General features: G+C 35.6%; 1 protein-coding gene across 2 annotated transcripts in view; it reads left to right on the plus strand.

Moving 5' to 3' along the window:
- The window catches only part of Mms22l (MMS22 like, DNA repair protein), a 124,980-nt gene that overhangs the window by 45,792 nt on the left and 58,765 nt on the right, over nucleotides 1-20,423 (plus strand). For both annotated transcript variants that reach the window (XM_059254061.1, XM_059254062.1), the window contains exons 13-14: nucleotides 3,692-3,918; nucleotides 6,465-6,974. In XM_059254061.1, coding sequence (XP_059110044.1) covers nucleotides 3,692-3,918; nucleotides 6,465-6,974 — 737 coding nt within the window. The remainder of the gene's footprint in view (nucleotides 1-3,691; nucleotides 3,919-6,464; nucleotides 6,975-20,423) is intronic.

Here is a 20,423-nt window from a genome sequence, read left to right on the forward strand (position 1 = left end):
ATGTATGTTTGTGCACTGTGTATGTGCAATGTCTTCAGAGGCCTGAAGAGGACATCAGATACCCTGGAACTGGAGTTACAGGTGGTTGTGAGTCACCTTGTGGGTGCTGGAATTGAACTTGGGTCCTTTGGAAGAGTAACCAATACACTTGACCACTGGGCCATCTCTCCAGCTCCCCTCATTTATTACTATTTTTTAATGCTTATACTTTGACACTATTAATGGGCACGCTTGGCGATGGTGGCACATGCCTTTAATCCCAGCACTCAGGATCTCCGTGAGTTCAAGGCCAGCTTGAGCTACAGAGTGAGTTCCAGGAAAGGATCCAAAGCTACACAGAGAAAACCTGTCTCTTAAAAAAAAAAAAAAAAAAAAAAAAAAAAAAAAAATTAATAGGCACTGTTGTCCACAACAAGAAATAATCTTAGTATCCAGGTAGCTTTTAAGCATGTTGGTAGGTATATACAGTATACGCACACTGGAAAGGAAAAAGTTAAAATACCATGCATCATAGAGGAAGGATTTGTTAATCCCTCTGTGAACATATAAGATTGTGTCTTTTAACTTGACCTTGGGGTCTTTGTAGTCCTGAAAGGGTCTGGGCTGAAGGTGCAGTGTAAAGAGCTGCATGGAGATCTGGGAGAGCACTGTCCATTCCTGTTGTGTTGCTTCTGGAAGGACTAGATGACTGTTGGAGAGATTGTATGTGAGTCTGGATAGACTGGTAGTCTGAAGGGCTGAAGATGATGTACAATTGAATTCTGATTTATTCAAAAAATACTGGAAAGCTACACTATGACATTGAATAGTGTTTGACAATGTTGTTTATGTAAATAGATGGGCTACGGATGAATTAGTAGTAGTAGTAGTGTACCCAAATAATGTGGCTGAGAACTAAAAAAGAAACTGGATTTAGAAAGCAGGGGAAGAGTTGAGAAAATAAAAAATTCAAAGAAGTTTAAAGACCTTAGTTACTTTTGTGAGCTTAGAAGAGGGTGCTTAGGATGTTTGAACTTTCAGATAAATAGATAACTTATTTCTCAGGATAGAAAATGGTAATGGAAGGTATTCCAGAAAATACCAAATTTTTATTTGTACATAGAGCTTATTAAATGAGAAAATTTTGTGTGAAATATATAGGCTGGTTGGAAAAATGACAGTTTTTTTTTTTTTTTTTTTTTTTAAATGTGTCTAACATGAGTCAGGAGTATCCTGTCGTAGAAGGCTTGGGAAATATTAAGTTAGCAGAGTGTCATAATCCAATATGAAGTATCTCCATTGCCCAGAGAATGAAAATTCCAACATAACAAAAGAGTAACATGAAAGCATGGAGTAACCTCACTTCTAATAAACTGATTTATTAAGAAGTGCTACAATTATAAAATCACCATTTTGTATGTTTAAGGAAATAAGGCATCTAGACAATAAACGTTAGTGTTTTTTAAATCAATAAGGGAGAAGCTGTTGGGAATCACTAATGTAGATAGGTTGGCCAACAATCTGACCAGTCTTCACATTGCAGAAAGTGTGTGTCTCTTTATGAAATGCAATAGGAGCTACTCAGTACTGCCAATAGTAAATTCCAGCCAAAACCTTTAATATGGTCAAGCTGTAGAAGGAACACAGATACACTGAAATGATAGGTATCAAAGAATGTTAAATGAAGAGGTGAGAATAAATAGGATGCACTGTATATGTGTCTGAAATTGTCAAAGAACAAAATCAATGAAATAAAAACAACAACAACAACAACAAAAAATTGGTAAGTGACCATAAAGGGATACAGAAACAAGAAACTGTACAACTAATGACCTGATATAAAGAAAGGAATGGTATATATGCTTGGTTGACATTTGTACATGCATATTTATTGTAGCACTATTTATAATAGCCAAGTTAGGTAATCAGCCAGAATGTCTGTAAGAAGATGAATGGACTTTTGTGGCCATTGCTAGAGTGGCAGCTGCCAAATGAAGTTCATTCTCTTTGTGATCCGACCAAAACAAGTACTGTAAAAGCATTCCAGTGCCCCTCTTCACATTTAGGGAAAGATTATGTCTTTCCCATTCTGCAAAGACCTGAGACAGAAGTACAGTGTTTGGTCTGTGTCCATCCAAAATGCTGATGAAATTCTGGTCTTGAAGGACACTGTAAAGATAAGTATATTGGCAAAGTAGTCTACTTTACAGGGGGAGGTATGTCATCTTCATTGGACTGATACACAGGTGGATACTAATGGCATGGCTGTCTGTATGACCATTTGCATCAGCAAAGTGCTCACTAGGAAAAGACATTAAAAAAGTCCTTGAATAGAAAATGAAATAAAACAAAGTAGGGTGGAAAAGGGTAAGTATAGGAAATAAACCATTAAGAAGATGCAGGAGTAATTTTATATATAGCTTTTATGAAAAATGGCTTATATGAAAGAAACTGTATAAAGGAATTTGATGTATATACACAGTGGAGTTTATTTAGCCATAAGGAATAAGAACATTTTGTCTATTTGGAGGAAATGGATAGAACCTGGCATCATCATGTTAAGTAAAATAAGCCAGACTTAGATAAATGTCTCATGGGTTCTATCATACATGAAATCTAAATTTATCAGAAAAAGGCATCAAAGTAAATGGGATGACCAAGTGACTAGTCATAGAGGAAAGAGGGCAATAAGGGGAATTGTATAGGATCAAACACATGTATGGTGGTTAAGATGAGAAATACCTTCCATATTCTCAGGCATTTGAATATTAGTTTCCCATTTGACGGCTGTTTGCGTAGGTTTAGGAGGTATAACCTTGCTGGAGGAAGTTTGTCACTAGGGACAAGCTTTGAGATTTCAAAGACAGGGGCCATTCCCAGTTCTCTTTCTCTAATTCCTGTTTGTGGTTCAAGCTGTTAGTGCTCAGTGTTATGCCAACCACCATGCTTGCTTGCTGTCGCACTTCTCCGCCATGGTAGGTGCTTATCCCTCTAGAGCAGTGGTTCTCAACCTTCCTAATGCTATGACCCTTTAATAGAGTTCCTCATGGTGTAGTGACCCTCAAGCATAAAATTATTTTTGTTGCTACTTCATAACAGTAATTTTGCTACTGTTATGAATTGTAATGTAAATATCTACATTTTCCTATGGCCTTAGGCAACTCTTCTGATAGGGTCTTTGGACCCCCTACCCCTAAAAGGGGTTGCAACCCACAGATTGAGAACCACTGCTCTAGAACAATAAGGCAAATAAATCCTTCTACAAGTTGCCTTGATTTGGGTGTTTTATCACAGCGATAGAAAAATAAAAATACAACATGTTGTACATATATGAAAATGTCATAATGAAATCCATTGTTTTGTATAATGAATATATATTAAGTGCTCTTTATCCAAAAAATTAAATGGCATAACAGAAACATTGGGAAACATGGAATAAATAGGTTTTAAGGGTCATTCATAGCATATTTGGATAGACCAACTGCTAAAAGAACATTTTAGGGAAAATACAAAATTTGAAGACCTTCATGGTCTTTGTTTTTGTGTATTTTTTTTTTTATTTCTGGGATATATATGATAATTACAATCTAATAAAAATATAATTACAATGGATCAAACTTTTTAAAGCTATTAGTATTTGCAGCTTTCACTTTATTTGCTAGAAAACATCTATAACAGCTATGTTCTTTTTTTTTTTTTAATTTTTATTTAGAATAGCTCCTTCAGTATTTCTTGGCTTCCTTTGAAAGGACTTACTAATATGATCAAGTCACCCTTGTCAATGCTTACAATGGTGAAGACCTGCTGTTGTGATAAACAAGACCCTGACCTGTATAAATCCAGCAGCAGTTACATCATTTTTCTTTGCATTTTGGCAAAAGTCATTAAGAAAGCAATGAAGAACAGTGGCCCTCATCCTTGGAAACAAGTTAAAGGGAGGTATGTGTTGTATAGTATCTTTCTTTGTCATAAGCGTTCACCAGTACATTTGGAAGTTTTGCTATTTATATTTTTAAGTTGTAGTTAGAGTCTTTGTACATTTAAAATGTATTCCGTAACCTAGGATGCCAAAATTTTTTGTCTTGCTAGTTTGCTGTAATGAGGAACAAACTTAATATCTATAAATTAGAGGGTTTCAGTTTCTTACTCATCTAATCAGTACTGAAAATTAGAATTCTAGCAATAATTTTGGCCACAATTAATTGTGATGTTATATAATCCTTGCTTAGTTTATTAAAAGTGATAGAATTTTTGTAATTTTTAAAAATCTTTTCATGGTACATTGATAGCTATTAGGTACTTTGTTTAAATTTTTGTGTTCTTTGAACCCAGCGGTTTCAGTGCTGCTCCCTTAAATGAGAATTGACCAGAAGCTAGAAGAATAGCTCTATAATGTTCTCATTGGGGATCTGCCACTTTCCATTCTAGTTTGGTTGCCTGTGTGTCTGTGTGTGTCTCTGTGTGTGTCTGTGTCTGTGAGTTTTCTTTGTTTAATGGATATAATCTTTTTGTTTTTCATTTTCAACTTCCATGACTACATGGAAATCCCCTTTTAAAACCTTTCTTCTCATATAGAAAGCACCATCTGGTACTTCCTCATCTTGTTTGATAAGAACTTTGGGGGAGAAAATATTTATCTTTATGATAAAACGTTTTCAAAAATTGTTTAATAAGCTGAATGTGGTAGTGTACCCTTCCAGCACTTGGGAGGTGGAGAGGTAGGAGAATTGTTAGTTCAAGGTCATCCTTAGATACATAGAGTTCAGGACCAGCAAGACTTCTCAAACTTATGTATTTCTATGAAAGTCTTAATACGCATAACTCCATTAATTAGGAATTATTGTAATTCACTTGGTAACATTAATAGGCTAGTACTATGTATTAACCACTATAGTGGAGATAGTAGGGGAAAGAAGGTCTTTACTTTGTGGAGCATATTAGCTCTTATGTAGTTACATTGTAAATGAACAGTCAATCTCTGTGTGCGTTAATTATCTTATGTCCTTAACAACCAAGTAGAGAAACTGCAAAACTTTAGCAATCCATGAGTAGGAAGTGAGGATGAATTGCTTTCTAATTCTAAGCCCTTGAGTGTTGAGGGAAATGTATATAAGCTATTAGGTTATATTAAGTAGCTTTGATAAAAGATTACATTTCTTAATGGCTGGCTTAGATATTTGAGCACTCATAATTTTTTTAATGTGGGTAAAAATAACCTACCTCCTTGAATTTTCCAAGGTACAAAATAAAACCAGCTTTTTCTGGAGGGTGGAGGGAAAATACTTAAGAAAAGTTCTGAAATATTGTTCAGTTAAAATTTCTGTAAGAGCGTATGAAAGTGTATTTTCGTATCTTAGTTTTCTGTTGCTGTGACAAGTGCCTGAGGGAATTGTTTTTTAAATAGGAAAGGTTTGTTTTGGCTCTTGGTTTTAGAGTTTCAGTCCATGATCCATTAACTCTGTTGCGTTGGTTGAGACAGCACATCCTACTGAGATTACATGGCAGAGCCCAAACCATTTACCTTGTTGTCAGGGAACAGATATTAAAGAGTGACAGGAGGCTGGTGTCTCAGTAAGTGCCCCAATTCCTTTTAGCCTCTCTCCTTAAGATGCAACTACCTTAGTGCACTTCACTACTGAACAAACTCAGACCTTTGTGGACATTTTGAAATCCAAGCTATAACATGCATATATTCTGTCTTATTTGCCAGGAAGTAAGGAAATGATGGAAATCAAACAGAAAAGCTATGTATCATAGGCAAAGAGCATTTCTACTGTTTTTGGGAAAAGCTGAATCTATGATAGTTTGCTATGTCAGTGGGCAGTGAGAAGTAGAAACAGTGACAGGGCAACATCAAGGTGAAGAGGCTCAATGGATAAAGGATAGGAATTAGAATCTCTGGCATCTGTGTGAACACTGGGTAGATGCAGAGGCTGACACACAATCTTAGCCCTTGAGAGGTAGTACATGGGCTGGAGAGATGGCTCAGCGGTTAAGAGCACTGGTTACTCTTCCAGAGTCCTGAGTTCAATTCCCAGCAACCACATGATGGCTCACAACCATCTGTAATGAGGTCTGGTGCCCTCTTCTGTCCTGCGGGCATACATGCAAGCAGAACACTGTATACATAATAAATAAATAAATCTTTAAAAAAAAAAAAAAGAGAGAGGTAGTACATACAGTGGATCCTGGGGCAAGCTGGCTAGCTAGACTAGCAGAAAATATAAACTGTTCAATGAGAGGCAATGTCTCAAAGTGGGGTCGAATTAAGGAAAGCTTCCGATGCTTACCTCAGGCCTCCATTTGTATGTGTGAACAAGCAACTGTATACACGTGTGCCCATATGCATGAACACATGCATGCACCACACACATAAAGTTAGGTGTAACTTATAATAATACTGTGTCATGAATATTGGAGGAAAATATTTTTAAATGGTAGATTTTAGTTAAAGAAATAATCATATTAATTTTCATGTTTTATAGAATATATTCTAAATTTCATCAAAAAAGGATGGAAGAACTAACTGAAGTTGGCCTCCAGAATTTTTTCAGTCTTTTCCTACTGTTAGCAGCTGTTGCAGAGATAGAAGATGTAGCAAGCCATGTTTTAGAGCTCCTTCGTTTCCTCAGGCCTGCCTCCACAGCATCTCATAGAGCCCTTGTTTGGAAGGGTCAGATGGCGTTCCTCCTGATGTATGCACAGAAAAATCTGGACATTGGTGTTTGGGCTGAGAAATTGTCATGTGAGTTCCAAGAGAAAGCGAAGGAATTCTTGGTATCTAAGAATGATGAAATGGTGCAGAGACATACTCTATGGACTCTTCTTTCCATCTATATTGATGGTGTTCAAGAAGTATTTGAGACCAGCTGTTGCTTATATCCTTCTCATGAGCATCTTCTCAATGATGGATTTAGCATGTTACTGCGAGCCTGTCGGGAATGTGAACTTAGGACCGTGCTATGCTTTCTGCAAGCTGTTCTGGCCAGAATCAGGTATGTTTTCTAACAGAGTGCTGATAAGCTTCACTTTTGACATACCTACATGCAAGTGTAGACGAAAGAACTTATTTTTCTACTACATTGCCATAAATCATTAGTTTTCAAACAGTAGTTCTTTGCAAGAAAGCTTTTATGAGACACAGGCAATGAAAGGGAACTGAGAGCAGCCCTGGTGTGATTCTAGAGCCTTACATTTAGACCTCCCTTCTGAGGATGAAAAGTTTTTCATTACCAAAAGAGGTGTGCTAGTCTGAGCAAGACCTTGAGTGATTTTTATAGAATCCTGATATAGCTTGTGCTATAGTGTACTATTTTATTTAATTTAATATTTATTATTATTATTATTATTATTATTATTAGAGAGAGAGAGTGGATGAGGAAGCATGCACATTCCGTGGTGTGTATATGGGAGGTCACAGCACAACTTTAAATGGTCCTTCCACTAGAGAATCTGGGGATCAAATTCAGATTATCGGGTTTGCACAGTAAAGACTTTTACCTCCTAGCCATCTCTCTACCTCCCACATTGTACTCTTTTTTTAAAAACAATGTCTTTAAGTTGTATCTGAAAGATTATTTGTAGTCTCAAAACTGCCTCAAATATTTCCTTCTGAGTGCATATTCTGAAATTAACATGTTGTTTTTCAATAGAAATAACTTACACAAGGCTTATGTTTCTAGGTCCATACAAATTGTCCAGATATATTAATTTACAGATATGCTCAGAACACAACTTAATGATGGATACAAACTAAAGTTTTAATATTTGTTGCATTTATGTCATTTTGTAAGTTTTACTTTTCGAGTGTGTGGGGTTTTTTTGTTGTTGTTTGTGTCTTTTTTTGGTTTGTTTTATTTTTGGTTTTTCAAGACAGTATTTATTTCTCTGTGTATCTCTGGCTGTCCTGGAACTCGTTCTGTAGACCAGGCTGGCCTCAAACTCAGAGATAGGCCTCCCTCTGTCTCCCAAGTGCTGCGATTAAAGGTGTGAGCCACCACACTCAGCTGAGTATGTGTTCTCAATAAGTTAAATTTATCACTGTGTGGTCACTGTTGCTGAAAAGTTGGCTAGAACTTGTATGTAGAAATATGGTTTTAGTGGCTAGAGAGATGGCTTAGTTGAGAGCACATATTACTTTTGCAGAGGACTAGAGACAACTGTAAGCACAGATCCACGGGCTCTTATACCCTCTCCTGGACATCTCTGGCACCTGCACTCACATGTGCACATATCCCCAAACAAATAAACAGAAATACACCTAATTAATATGTATAATTTTATTTGAGGTCGTATCTGCAGATAGTGTAGAAATGGCCTTCTTCCTAATGTTACTCTTAGAAGGTCAGTTTAAAAAATTTCAAACATGCAGTACCAGTTTGTAGCTTCCTTGATTTTCTTTATCCTGATTTATATAAGTTTTTAATTGCCACTAGTTTTTATATGTTTGTGCTTAACCAGAGGTTTTCATCAGTAGTTATTTCCTTACCTCACCAGTGTTAAGAATATTCAAGCAAGAATGTTAAAAAAATTTTCAGATACTTTGATGTGTGGATAGACAGATAAGTAAATTAATAACCATTTTCATAACAAAAACCTTTAATTATGGATTTTTGCATAGAAATGTTTTTGGGGTCGCAGAATATATTCAATAGATTTTGTTTTATCTAAACAAAGACTATAATTTCATTTTATTTATTCATTTTTTTAATAAATAGTGAGTGGCATTTTACCTGTGCTTTCTAGCTTGACTGGAAAAATTCTTTCTCATTCTAGTTTTAGTTTGTCTAAATATGCTTGTCTAATGTAAAAAACAAACAAACAAGAGGAGGAGACTATTCTGAACTGTATTGGTAGTTGGGAACTGCTGTCCTTGTAAGATTTAAAAACATAGGAGTAAGAAGGAAGGGAAGAGTTGTGCAGCATCTTGAAGAAGCAGTCAAAGAAAGAAAGTAGCATAATCAATTTATTTTTCTGCTTTTCTGTGTAAGATGACTAAGTACCTTTTAATCCTAAATAATTTTATTTTGAATAGATTTGAGGGAGGTGTTTTGAGGGATTAAGACAGAGTCTAGGCTGGGATGACCTCAAACTGGCCTGGATCGTCATTTTATTCCTCTAACTCCTCTAACTCTTTCCAAATGCCGGGATGACAGGTGTGTGCTGCCGTGCCTGGCTTTACATAGTTTTTAAGTAAAGGTTCGTAACCTGTAAATACTCTTACTCTAGCAATTTTACTTGTGTTGTAGAAATTATCTTTGCATTGTGAACAGGATGTGGTAAAATGTGTTAAATCTCCTTTACTCTAGTTAAGTGGTTCTCAACCAGGATTGAGTTTGTCTTTCAGGGGATATTTGATAATGTCTGCAAACATTTTTAGTTATCACAGCTAGGAAGCTGCCACTCACATTTAGTGGGTAGAGGCCGCCATGCTACTAAAGTTCTAGCAGTTCACCAAGAAAATCCCACAGCAGAACTCAGCAGTACTGAGGCTGCAGAACACTGCTTTAGTTCTGATTCCTGAGGACGTTTCAGGGGGTTTCTGCTAGTTACACATTTGAAGCATTTATGATCTTTGTTTAAAAACTTCCTTTTTTCTCTTTGAATAGTACTTTCTGGGCAACTTTTTATGTTGATGTGTGGAGATCTACCTAATTCTTTTTAAAGACTACTTAGTGTTTCATTATACAGATGTAGCATGCTTTATTCGCCCGTCCCTGTGATGAAATTTATATTTACCATGCTGTGTTATTATCATAGCACTTTTTATTTAACCTTTTTATATATGCATGCATCTGTGTACTTGAAGTGTATCTGCAAATTAACTTCTAAGACTGAGTTGCTATGTGAGTGTTTTATATGTGAATGGGTATTATTGAGTTTTCTTCATTTTCATGTTTAGATCACTGTAGAAGATTGCATAGAAAATGTTTCTAAGATAGAAATAAAACTCTGAATTTAGAGGAAACACAAAAGAAGGGAAACAAAGCTTACTTTGAAGTTTGGAGAGACTTCAAAAATGGAATTTGCAGGAAGCTAAAAATTTTTTAAATGATTTTTCTTTTCTCTACTTGATAGTTATCCATTAACATTTATTTAAATCCCCTTACTGAAATTTTTCTTGGTAATTCTGTAAAAATACACTGGGTAGGCTGGAGAGATTTCTTAGCAGTTAAGAGTACTTGTTCCCTTGGAGAGGACCTGGATTCAATTTCCAGCATCCACATGTTGGCTCACAACCATCTGTACTACAGTCCAAGTGATCAGATGCTCTCTTCTGACATACGTGGACATCAGGCACATACATGGTACACAGACATATGCAGGCAAAACACTCATACAAATAAGCCATAAAAAAAATAAAGTAATAGGAATACAAAGTAATTCCTGTATCTTTTAAAGATTTCCAATTATAAACACTATCTTTTTTATTAACTCTTCCATTTCTAGTTATAGATAAAATAGAATTGCAGACATGTTTATCCTATTAAATTTCAGAATGAAGACTGATGTCTTGCACTGCACTAGCTGTCTTCTTATGCTGTATTCCCTTACTCACACAGCCATACTATTGGCATCACTTGTGTATTGTTTAGCAATGGAAAGTACTGTCATAAGGAAAGTCTGTATACTGTATGCAAACCTGAAATTACCATTGTGTGTATACATCTTACTTTTTTTCGCTAATGAATAAAGAATAGTTGCTTACTGGAGACATTTGATTGTCTTGTTTTAATAATTTTGCAGTTTATGAATTAGTAAAATGAAGCATGGAGACATGTAAAGTACATTTAACAAATCATTTGTCTGATTTATTGGGGCCACATCAAAAACCTCAATTTCCTTTTTGTGACTGAAACAAAATTCTGTTCTTTAAAATTGAAATGAGTAAATTATTTTAGCATTAAAGCCAAACTATTGTAAGAATTATAAAAATACTACTTTTAAAAGTACCTTATTAATGTGATAAACCCACAAGAGTCTGGTTAAGGAGTGTTAGGGAAATTTATTAGGGTAAATTGAGGAAATACACTCAACGAATACAGAACAGGACCCTGTGACCTTCTCCCTTACCTTTTAAGAGGTCACCTACAAAGGCAAGAAGCACCACCTCCTTCAGGCCCTATAGCCCAAGGTCATGGGCAGAGCAAATACCATTACACCTTATGAGCTGTTAATGTCTCTTAACTGGGAGTACTGTTCTGCAACCCAGAGAAGACTGTAAGGGATGCAGGGAAAAAGCAAACCCAAACACAGTATGGATTATAGATGAGGTGAAGCAGAGTTACATTGATGATAGTAATTGTTCTTAATTGGTTCTGGATTGAGTTGTAGGTTTGCTGTACTCTGGAGCAAGATGTGTGCCTGTCTGTATGTGTGTGCATATGTATGCTGTTTGCTTTTTAGACCAGCCTATGAAAAAGACATAGATGTCTTCATTGGTAAAAATTAATTTCTCATAAACATGTATTTTTTTTTTTACTTTTTTTGTAAAATTCCTTTTTAAAAAAAATATGTGTATGTACATATCAATGCACATTTAGCAGAGGCCTGAGCTGGAGCTAACAGGCAGTTGTGAGCTTGCACCCTCTGGGAAGCAATCTTAACCACTGTGTTATAACTGTAACTGAAAACGAATGCCATAAAGAACTTAAAAGTCATATAAAACTGATGTCAGAAATGGAAGAGCTTTGAAAGGAGTCTGAGGTTAGTGGGTGAACAGGGTGGCCATACTGCTGTTACACTGTAGGTCTGTTAACTTGTACATTTCTGAATCCTGGATAGTAATTTGTGCACATCTGCAATTAAACTAATCATAGCATATATAAAAGACTGTGACATGGATATTTTCACTTTAACACTTTCAAGATCGATATTGGCAGTATAGACAAGCATTTTCTTTGGAATATTTGGTGTAAGTCCCCCAAATCATGTGTAATTATTTACTTTAAAAAGAAAGGGCAGGGCACATTTTTTAAAAGTCCTTTGGTTATCTGAACATGGAGATTTGTTCCTGATTTCTTAATACAAAGTCTATAATTTTGTTGAAGAACATTTTGTAGCCATACTTGAATTACTCTGTCTACTAAAAATACCATAGAAAAGCTCAGAACATTTTGGATAGTTTTTAAAAATTAGAGGATAGGCACCTGCTCTTCCTGCTTTAGAGCTGAGAACAAAGCTAAATTCTTTGACTTTTGATTTAGGTAAGGAAGATGGATTACATAGATTGATGATATTTATTCTTGGCTGCATCCCTGGCCAAGGGAAAGGATGAAGTACTTTACCTTAACAATCTCCTCTGTTTTCAAATTCAGATGGGAATAAGGTACCAGCCCTTGCATAAATGTATGTGCAGGGGTGTGTGTGTGTGTGTGTGTGTGTGTGTGTGTGTGTGTGTTGACTAGGTAACTTTAATAACTGTATGACAGAAATTATAGAATTAAGATTACTGATTAAAGGGAGAAGCAGCTCCCTCTAGGCTGTTAAAGCAATAATAACTTCATATGCCACTTTCTGCTAACTGAAGCTGATGGCTCACCAGAGCAATCTTTATTGCTGATTAAGTAGTACTGCAAAAATACTGACTTGGTTATGTTAACTAAATGCCTCTGTTTAAAACTCTAAAAGTCAAATAGTTCTATCGGTCATCTTAGTATTTTACATTTCTTTTATGATCACATTTCTAGTTTTCTCTTGCTGTTATTTGAGGTTAATATAAAAATGGCAGCCTTTCATTTGTGAGTAGGTATAGCTGAAAGCTTTTCTTTAATTATATCCATTCGGGCCTGCTATAGTTAAGGGTCTGTCAGCATTTCCATTATAAACCTCTATTTTCAGGTTTTATAACATAGCTATGAAAATTAGCTCTGGGCAAAAACTTGACATATAAGGCCTCATGGGATTGTTCCTCCTCCCCATCCCCCTTTTTCATTTTTACTGATGTAAGGGTGAGTGGTTTCAAAATGCCTTTTGGCACCTACAAATATCATTTTGAGTTAAAAAAGAAACAATAAATTTTTAGGCTTTGTACTTGTTTGTTCTAACACTTAAGGGAAGTTGTGGACTTAACGAATTTAAGCCAAATGGATATTGATCAGCTGACATCCTATTTTGTATTAAACAAGAGCCTAGTTTCAAAGTGTAAAGGTATTAGAGAGTTTGCCTATAATGCTAAATGTTGAGACTAAAGTATATAGCTCAAAAGAGGTGATTACAGTTTTTGTGATATGGTTTGTGTATAACTCCCTAGAAGATTAAGCCTCTTTTCCCTGGCCTGAAAATACATTTTGAAAATAGACTTACTTTTAAGTCCTCCTTTCCCTACTTCTCCCCATGAGGTTAGAGGTCATCTGTTTGTTGTTTAACTGTCTTGGTATTAGAGGAGGAGTGTGTGTGTGTGTGTGTGTGTGTGTGTGTGTGTGTGTGTGTGTGCGTGTGTCACCCACACATGCGAATTCAGATATATACTTGTTATTTTCCTCAAATATTTTCCGTGCTTAATACTTTTACTGGTGTGATAACATTTATTATAAGCAAAAGTTTTCTTTTTCTTTGCTTTGGGGAGAAAACTGGGGCTGCCTGATTCGGAAAGTAGGTAGTACAAGAGGAGGTACTCTCCTGAGGGTCTGCTATGCCGTATACTGTGCATGCTATTTCAGGGGAAGTAGGATGAACACTCTGGACAGCATACAGGCTTCTTATCATTTATTGCATGTTCTATTCCTGAGGATGGACTGCAGCTGTAATTACTGAAAAATAGTTTACTACAAGTAAATCTGATTAGGTAGAACTTTTAAAATAAACTAAGTCATTTTTTGTTTGCTTATATTCCAATTTGCCCAAAATGCCTCTACGTAAATTTGAGGGTAGTATTGTAATAATTTGGGGGAGGGCAATGAAGAATGCTCCACAGAAAAATATATTGCCAGTCTGTGAGAAATTAAGTCAAGATATGTTGCTTACTCAAGTGAGCCATCTGCCTGGCAGCTTTGGTTGCTTCAGAAGTGGCACAGGTATCTCAGAGGGAATGTAATATAAAATTAGTTAGTATTTAGTGAATTTACAAAATATAAACCACATAAATACATTTTTATGTCATTAAGTATTTCATACCTCTCGCAGCTGAGTTATAAATACTATAAATTAGTATTTTGATCATATACATACTTAATGGGACTAGAATTCTACAGTATATTTGATGTACATATTTTGTAAATTCATGTAGTAACACAAACTACATTCTATTAGCTTAGCAGTATTTGCTTACTTTTTTGTATTTTGCTGAAATAGATTATTTTTTCATATATAGGTATTAATGTCTGGATCATTTGTTGAATTGTCAATGAGGTTTGCTGTATAGATAATGCATTTTCCTGCATCAGAATAAAAGATTATGTAAGAGAAAAATATTACATACCCATATCTTTATTGGCAGAGGTTTATAAATGAAGGATTAAATAGTTATTTCTTTTGAGTATATGTATAAGAGTGGAATTGTTGAATCATGCTGCTTAACTTTTTGAAAAAATGCAAAACTATACCATTTCATATTTCTTCCTTCCATATAAGCAAGATGTGTCATAACACCAACAGATCACAGCTGCTACATGACTTTTCTATTGTGATCTTGGTGGTTGTTAGGTGCCGTCTCACTGTGATGCTGTCTGCAGTTCTCTGGAAACTAATGATGCTGGACATATTTTCGTGTGATTATTACTGTTATGTCTTTGGATAAATATATGGATTTTGGATTAAAATGACCTTTAGCTCATTTTAAAATATTTTGTTATTGAGTTATATGAGCTGTTTATATAGTCTAGATATAAGACCCATGAAATGTATGGTCTACAAATATTTTCTCCTTTGGATTGACCTTCTTGCTGTTGTCCTTTGTAGTATAAAAGCTTATATTTTTGATAAAGACCTGTGTTTTGTTGTTGTAGCTTATATTTCCTATTCTCTTGTTGCCCTTACCTTCTTGAAGGAGTCTGCTTGTATGATTTTAACCTTAGTGATACTCTGGTGGGCATAGAAGGAGAATTAATATATCTCTTGTGGTCTTCAAAGCTATCCACAATCTGGCTTTCCTGACATCAAGTCTTTTTGTGAATCCCCCTTTATTTAATCAATTGAAACTATCTTTACATATATTTTTCTATCAAAACTTGTTGAATGTTTAGACCAAAACATGGCCAAGGCAATAGAATGAATCTGCACTGAACCAGATGACACCACGTGAGAAGCATGCCTTTGAAAGGATTAAATCCAAGAATGTAATTGTTAAAACTGGACGTCAGGAATAGGCAGTGCCCCTCACGAGGGGCATACACGCAGGGCAACAGAGACAGGAGGAAAATAAGCCATTTAGAGGGATTTGAGGGTAATAGAAAGGTGATTTTACAAATTAGTACATGTGAGCTGTAGATGGGAGTCAGAGAGTCTTAAGTATGGAAGGTATCAGTCAGTATTCCAGGCAGGCAACAGATATGTGCCTATTGCTTCTGCTTGTGAAAATTCTAGCATGCTTGATAGTTGCTGCAGGGAGTACATACTATAAAGTTGAGGGCTTAACCGTTCATAAACCCTCTCCACTCTTATTAACAATACAGTCTTAGGAAAGGACTTCTGGGCAGTGGTTACTGCAGCTAAGAGCAGAAAAACGGGGCTGCAGAGATGGCTCAGTGATTAAGCATACTTGTTGCTCTTGCAGAGGACCTGGGATGGGTTCCCAGAATAAACGTGATTCAAAAACCATACCTAACTCAGTTCCAGAGGATCTGACACTTTCTTCTGACCTCTGTGAGCACCAGGCATGTGCAGGCATAACTTCATACATATAAAACCTTTTCTTAAAATGGCAGAAAAGTGGTTGGACAGCACTGACTTATGTCTTATACCTATCCAAAACAAGGGTTGTAATAATCTCTTCATACATGCAATATGTGATGATTTTATTTTTTTATTATTGTGTGAACAGTGTTATCCTTCACTCAAGTGTCTCTGAAATTTACACCTACCTGTGTATGTAAATCGTTTCATTTGAATTGCTCTGATGTCATATTTGCTTTCAATTTTATGATATAATTATTTTTCTGCAGAGGACATATATTAATGCTAAAAGGTGTTTAACAAATTCAAGTAATACGTTTGATGTGATCCAGTTAGATGAAATCTATATAATATTTGTTGATGTTTATTACATGAATGATAGACTGATAGGAGTTAGAAACTTAGGTGTTTATTTAATCATAACCATTTATATTCTGTTATTTTAGTCATCATTTTAATAGGTAATCGTTTGTATTTCTTAGTATTTCCTGTTTATGTAACAGATCTTGTCAGTATCTACAGGAAAGCAGACATTAATGTTGGTATAGTTAGGATGTGGGTTTAATGTAGAAATCTAAAATTCATCTGTTTGCGGCCTAAACATCTATGAGCAGAAAGGACTTCCAAAAGATTCTAGGAAATACATTCTTCCTAATACATTGCAAGGTTTTGGTGCTGTTGAAAAGCAAAGCTCACCATGCTTATTGTATGCAGCTGAGTTTTTTGTGATCATTTTTATTTTTGTTTTCCTATTCAGTAAGTATCATCAGACTATTCTAATACTGACATAAGGAAGCAGGTAGAGTAAGGGGGCTCTTCTTACTTTGCCTTTGAAATGTTTGAGAACTACCCTGTTGGAGCTGAGTCTAAAGAACTGTTCATCCTAAAAGTAGAAATGGTTTGTGTTGGGATTGGATGAGAAGCAAGATACTTGGAGAAGAGTACTGAAAAAATAGAATAAAGAAAATAATCTGTTAAATGTAATTTAAGAAAATTTTCCAGAACTGGAGATTCTATGTTGAAAAGCTTGGTTACTCAAGTACAATGTAAGAAAACAGGATGGCAACAGGGATCAGATGTGAAATTTAGAGTCTGTATCCTTTCCAAGAAAAAACATGAAAGCTTCATGAATTCTTCTCCATTATTAGTCGGGTATTTTACAGTTACTTTGCTTTTGAAATGTCTAGTTATAATATAGGTCATATTTCATATTTGATTCCAATTCCTAGTTCATTACAATTTTGTGAGTATGTGAATGGGACATTCGATTGATATTTTCAACATTGTCCATTCAGGAAATAGAGAAGTGAACCTTTATGAAATTTTGGGTTTGTTGTTGTTTTCTGCTGCATAAAGTTTATAAAGTTACCAAAATTATGATGGGGAAAGTGGGGTGAAATATAGAAAATGTGCTTTTCATGGTGGCAGAGGAAAAGAGAAAAGAAAAGGGTAGGAAAGGACACACACACTAGATCAAGAGCATTCATTGGGACAGAGGCAAAAGAACTGCACTTTGTAAAGAGGCCACTTGGTTCCTGCTCAGTTGTGGAGGAAGAAGGATATTGTGAGTACTTCTGTACCCACTGGAGTTTTTCTCAGGAGTCAGTGGTAATAAATTAGAAGATGTTGAGGTGAGGTGAAAGCATTACCACATTTTTTGTCTGAACTCGAAGGTTCACTTTAGGCTTTACCCCTCCCAGATCCTTGAAACTTTAGATGAAAGTCAGCACTGAGCTCATGGGAAGACATCTTCACTTTACTTACATGGCACCATGCCATGCTAATTCTTCAATGAAAGACGTGTTGTCATAATAAATATATTGAAGACCAATGAATCCTTTTTGTGACAGGTTTGCTAAAATTAGCTCTTCAATTGTGGGATAAATAGAAATTAATTAAAATTGTGACTTTATTAAATGGACTAAACCCAGACAGATTCGGCGAGTTACACTGGCATTGTGACTTGGTTCTACAAGGGAAGTATTTAGTGAAAGCAAGTAAGTGCTATAGATATATTGTTTTCACTGATGCAATGGTGTGATATCAGTGAGGGAAGGAAGCCAATGTCTTCATTATTCCCCTAATTAGTTTTGGATTAATAGAGCCTCAGAAGGCACTAAATCACAAAAACTATTCATTGTAGTTTTAAATATACAAAAAACAGTACTTTCAATATACCTGGCTAGCCTCACTAGTTTCTGTTACCCCTCCACAGCTGTTTTCTTTAACATGTGTTTTACAGACAACATCTGAGCACATTTTGTTCGGGCATACGGGTTTACTTGTGCCACCATATTGTTTCTAAGATAAGGCTATTGCCTTATCTTCCCCCATCTGCCTTGTAAAGAAGGGTGAGTAATTGCTTTTTTAAATTTTATTTATTAACATTTTAACAAAATTGAGAACAAATAGGGAGTGAAACTAGCATTTGAAACTCTTAATTTCAATTGTTTCTTCTTTACCTTACAAGATACATATTTTTCTCTCTTTAGGATGTCTCTTGTCAGATTTAAGGCTTATTTAAAATGAAAAGAAAGCTGGAGCAATTTTCTTTATTCCATTTCAGTCTCCTAAGGCCTATTTCCCCCTGGTGAGCTCATAGCAACAGGGGGGTTTAAGGGAATTCAGCTTTCTGCAAATTAATGTCTCACATCATGAAAATTCAGGACTTTTTTTTTTTTTTTATCTTGAAAAGTAATACAGTGAGTGCGAGTATTATTTCTTGCCAGCGGGTGGAAGATGAATGATTTTGTCACAGTTTTACTGCTTGATGAGCAGTGTCCTGAGGGTCAGGCTTAAGTCTGTGTCACTATGCTGCTCATTACTCTTGAGCTAAATAAGGGCTGATTGGATCTAAATTGCCTAGCACATGGGCCACAGATGAGCTCAGTGAGCAGGGGATGACCTGCTATTCAGTCTGGGAGTAACCCCGGTGTGCAAATGCAGCATTAGAACACCGTGGGAGAATGAGAGGCTACCGGCTGCTGCCAGCAAAAGAAATCGAAATGTAAAAACTCTTTGATGCTGTGATGTTAGAATTTGAAATGTAGGAAGTGACAGGTTGATGGTACTTATCAGCTTTGGCTGGATTAGAGAACAGTGTCATCTTGCTTATATAATGACAGAAGAATGAAGCGAGCAGCTAACTACTGTGCAGAGCAGAGCTACTGCTGTTGCCACAGGCAGGCATTGCTGCCTCCTACTGGCCATTTTCCTGGAAACCAGGAAAAGATAATGAAGAGAAAGCTTTCTCTCTTGATTTCCAGAAATCTGGTGTGCTTTTGGTGGTAAAAAACTGCTAGTAGAAGAATATAAAAAGTGGTGTGGAGGGTAGACTTAAAGTCTGTTTGATACAATAAATCATGTAAAAAGCATCAATAGGGGGAAATTGGTTGTTCTAGAATATTCTAGTAAAACAAGGGTTAATAGGTTTATAAAAGGAAAGTACTCCAAATACAGGGCAGGGATCCCCCTTACATCCATCCTGAAATACTATTCTTTCAGGAGACCTCAGGTGGGTGGGTTGATTTCTCAATTATGTATTTTTATCAATAACAGCACTTTACTAACAAGTAATCTTCAGAATCTTAACAGCAGACTACCAACCACAGTGTTAGCACAGTTTGAAATGTACCTGATAAAAATACAAAGTAAAAAAATGCCCTGATTATGTAGAGTATGCTGCATAAATCTGCCTCTAAGGGAGGGGTGGGATGGAAGACAAATGTTTCTCCTATAAGCTAAATTGTTTAAAAAGCAAAACCATCAAAATCTCATATTAAGACTGCTTTCTTTAATTTTACTTCTTCAGTTATGACTTTAAAAAATAAGTCAGTGTCAGGACTTATGTTTGTGATATTAATCCAGAAAATGGAGATTAACTCGAAAAGCTATCTGTCACATAAGAATATTACTCTTGTTTTGTCAGAGACAATCATACTTTTCCAGTTCATATGTATGTTAACACAAATAGATTCAATATGACCAAATTAGTGGCTTTTAAATATACATAACCATTAACAGCTTTCCATATCAATGGCATTTACTTTATTTTTGATATCATAATTACATTTTATTACATAGATATACATACCATAGTAGTCAGTCAAGTACACGCAAGCACCACTAAGCAGACTCAGCCGATGTTATTTGTATTTTTATGTGTATATATACACTTGTAGCAGTTTTACAGGAAAAGAAGCTATGAGTTTGAAAGGGAGTAGGAGAGGATATGGTGGAGGGAGAGGACATGGAAGCTTTGGAGGGATGAAAGAGAAAACTTGTTCTTATTTGTGAAAAGTTAATGCTTTGTTTGGTTTTTCACTAATTTGATGCAAAGATGTATGGACAGTATCTTGTGTCTAGACATACTCTTTCTACTGTGCAGTTACTATACAACTCCATGGGTGTCATTCATAAAGCATTGCAAATAAGGCTTTGACAGGCACTGACTCGTTTGATTGTATGTGGAAGATATTTTTACATAATTTAAAATATAGAACCTTATGTGTAATTCTAAAATATTACTGGGAGCCACAATTTAATTAAACTCAAGGTTTATACATATGCATGTGCTTACACAAATAACTGTATATACATCCTCCAATTTTTTT

The sequence above is a fragment of the Peromyscus eremicus genome, chromosome 2, assembly GCF_949786415.1.
Source record: "Peromyscus eremicus chromosome 2, PerEre_H2_v1, whole genome shotgun sequence".
NCBI lineage: Eukaryota > Metazoa > Chordata > Mammalia > Rodentia > Cricetidae > Peromyscus > Peromyscus eremicus.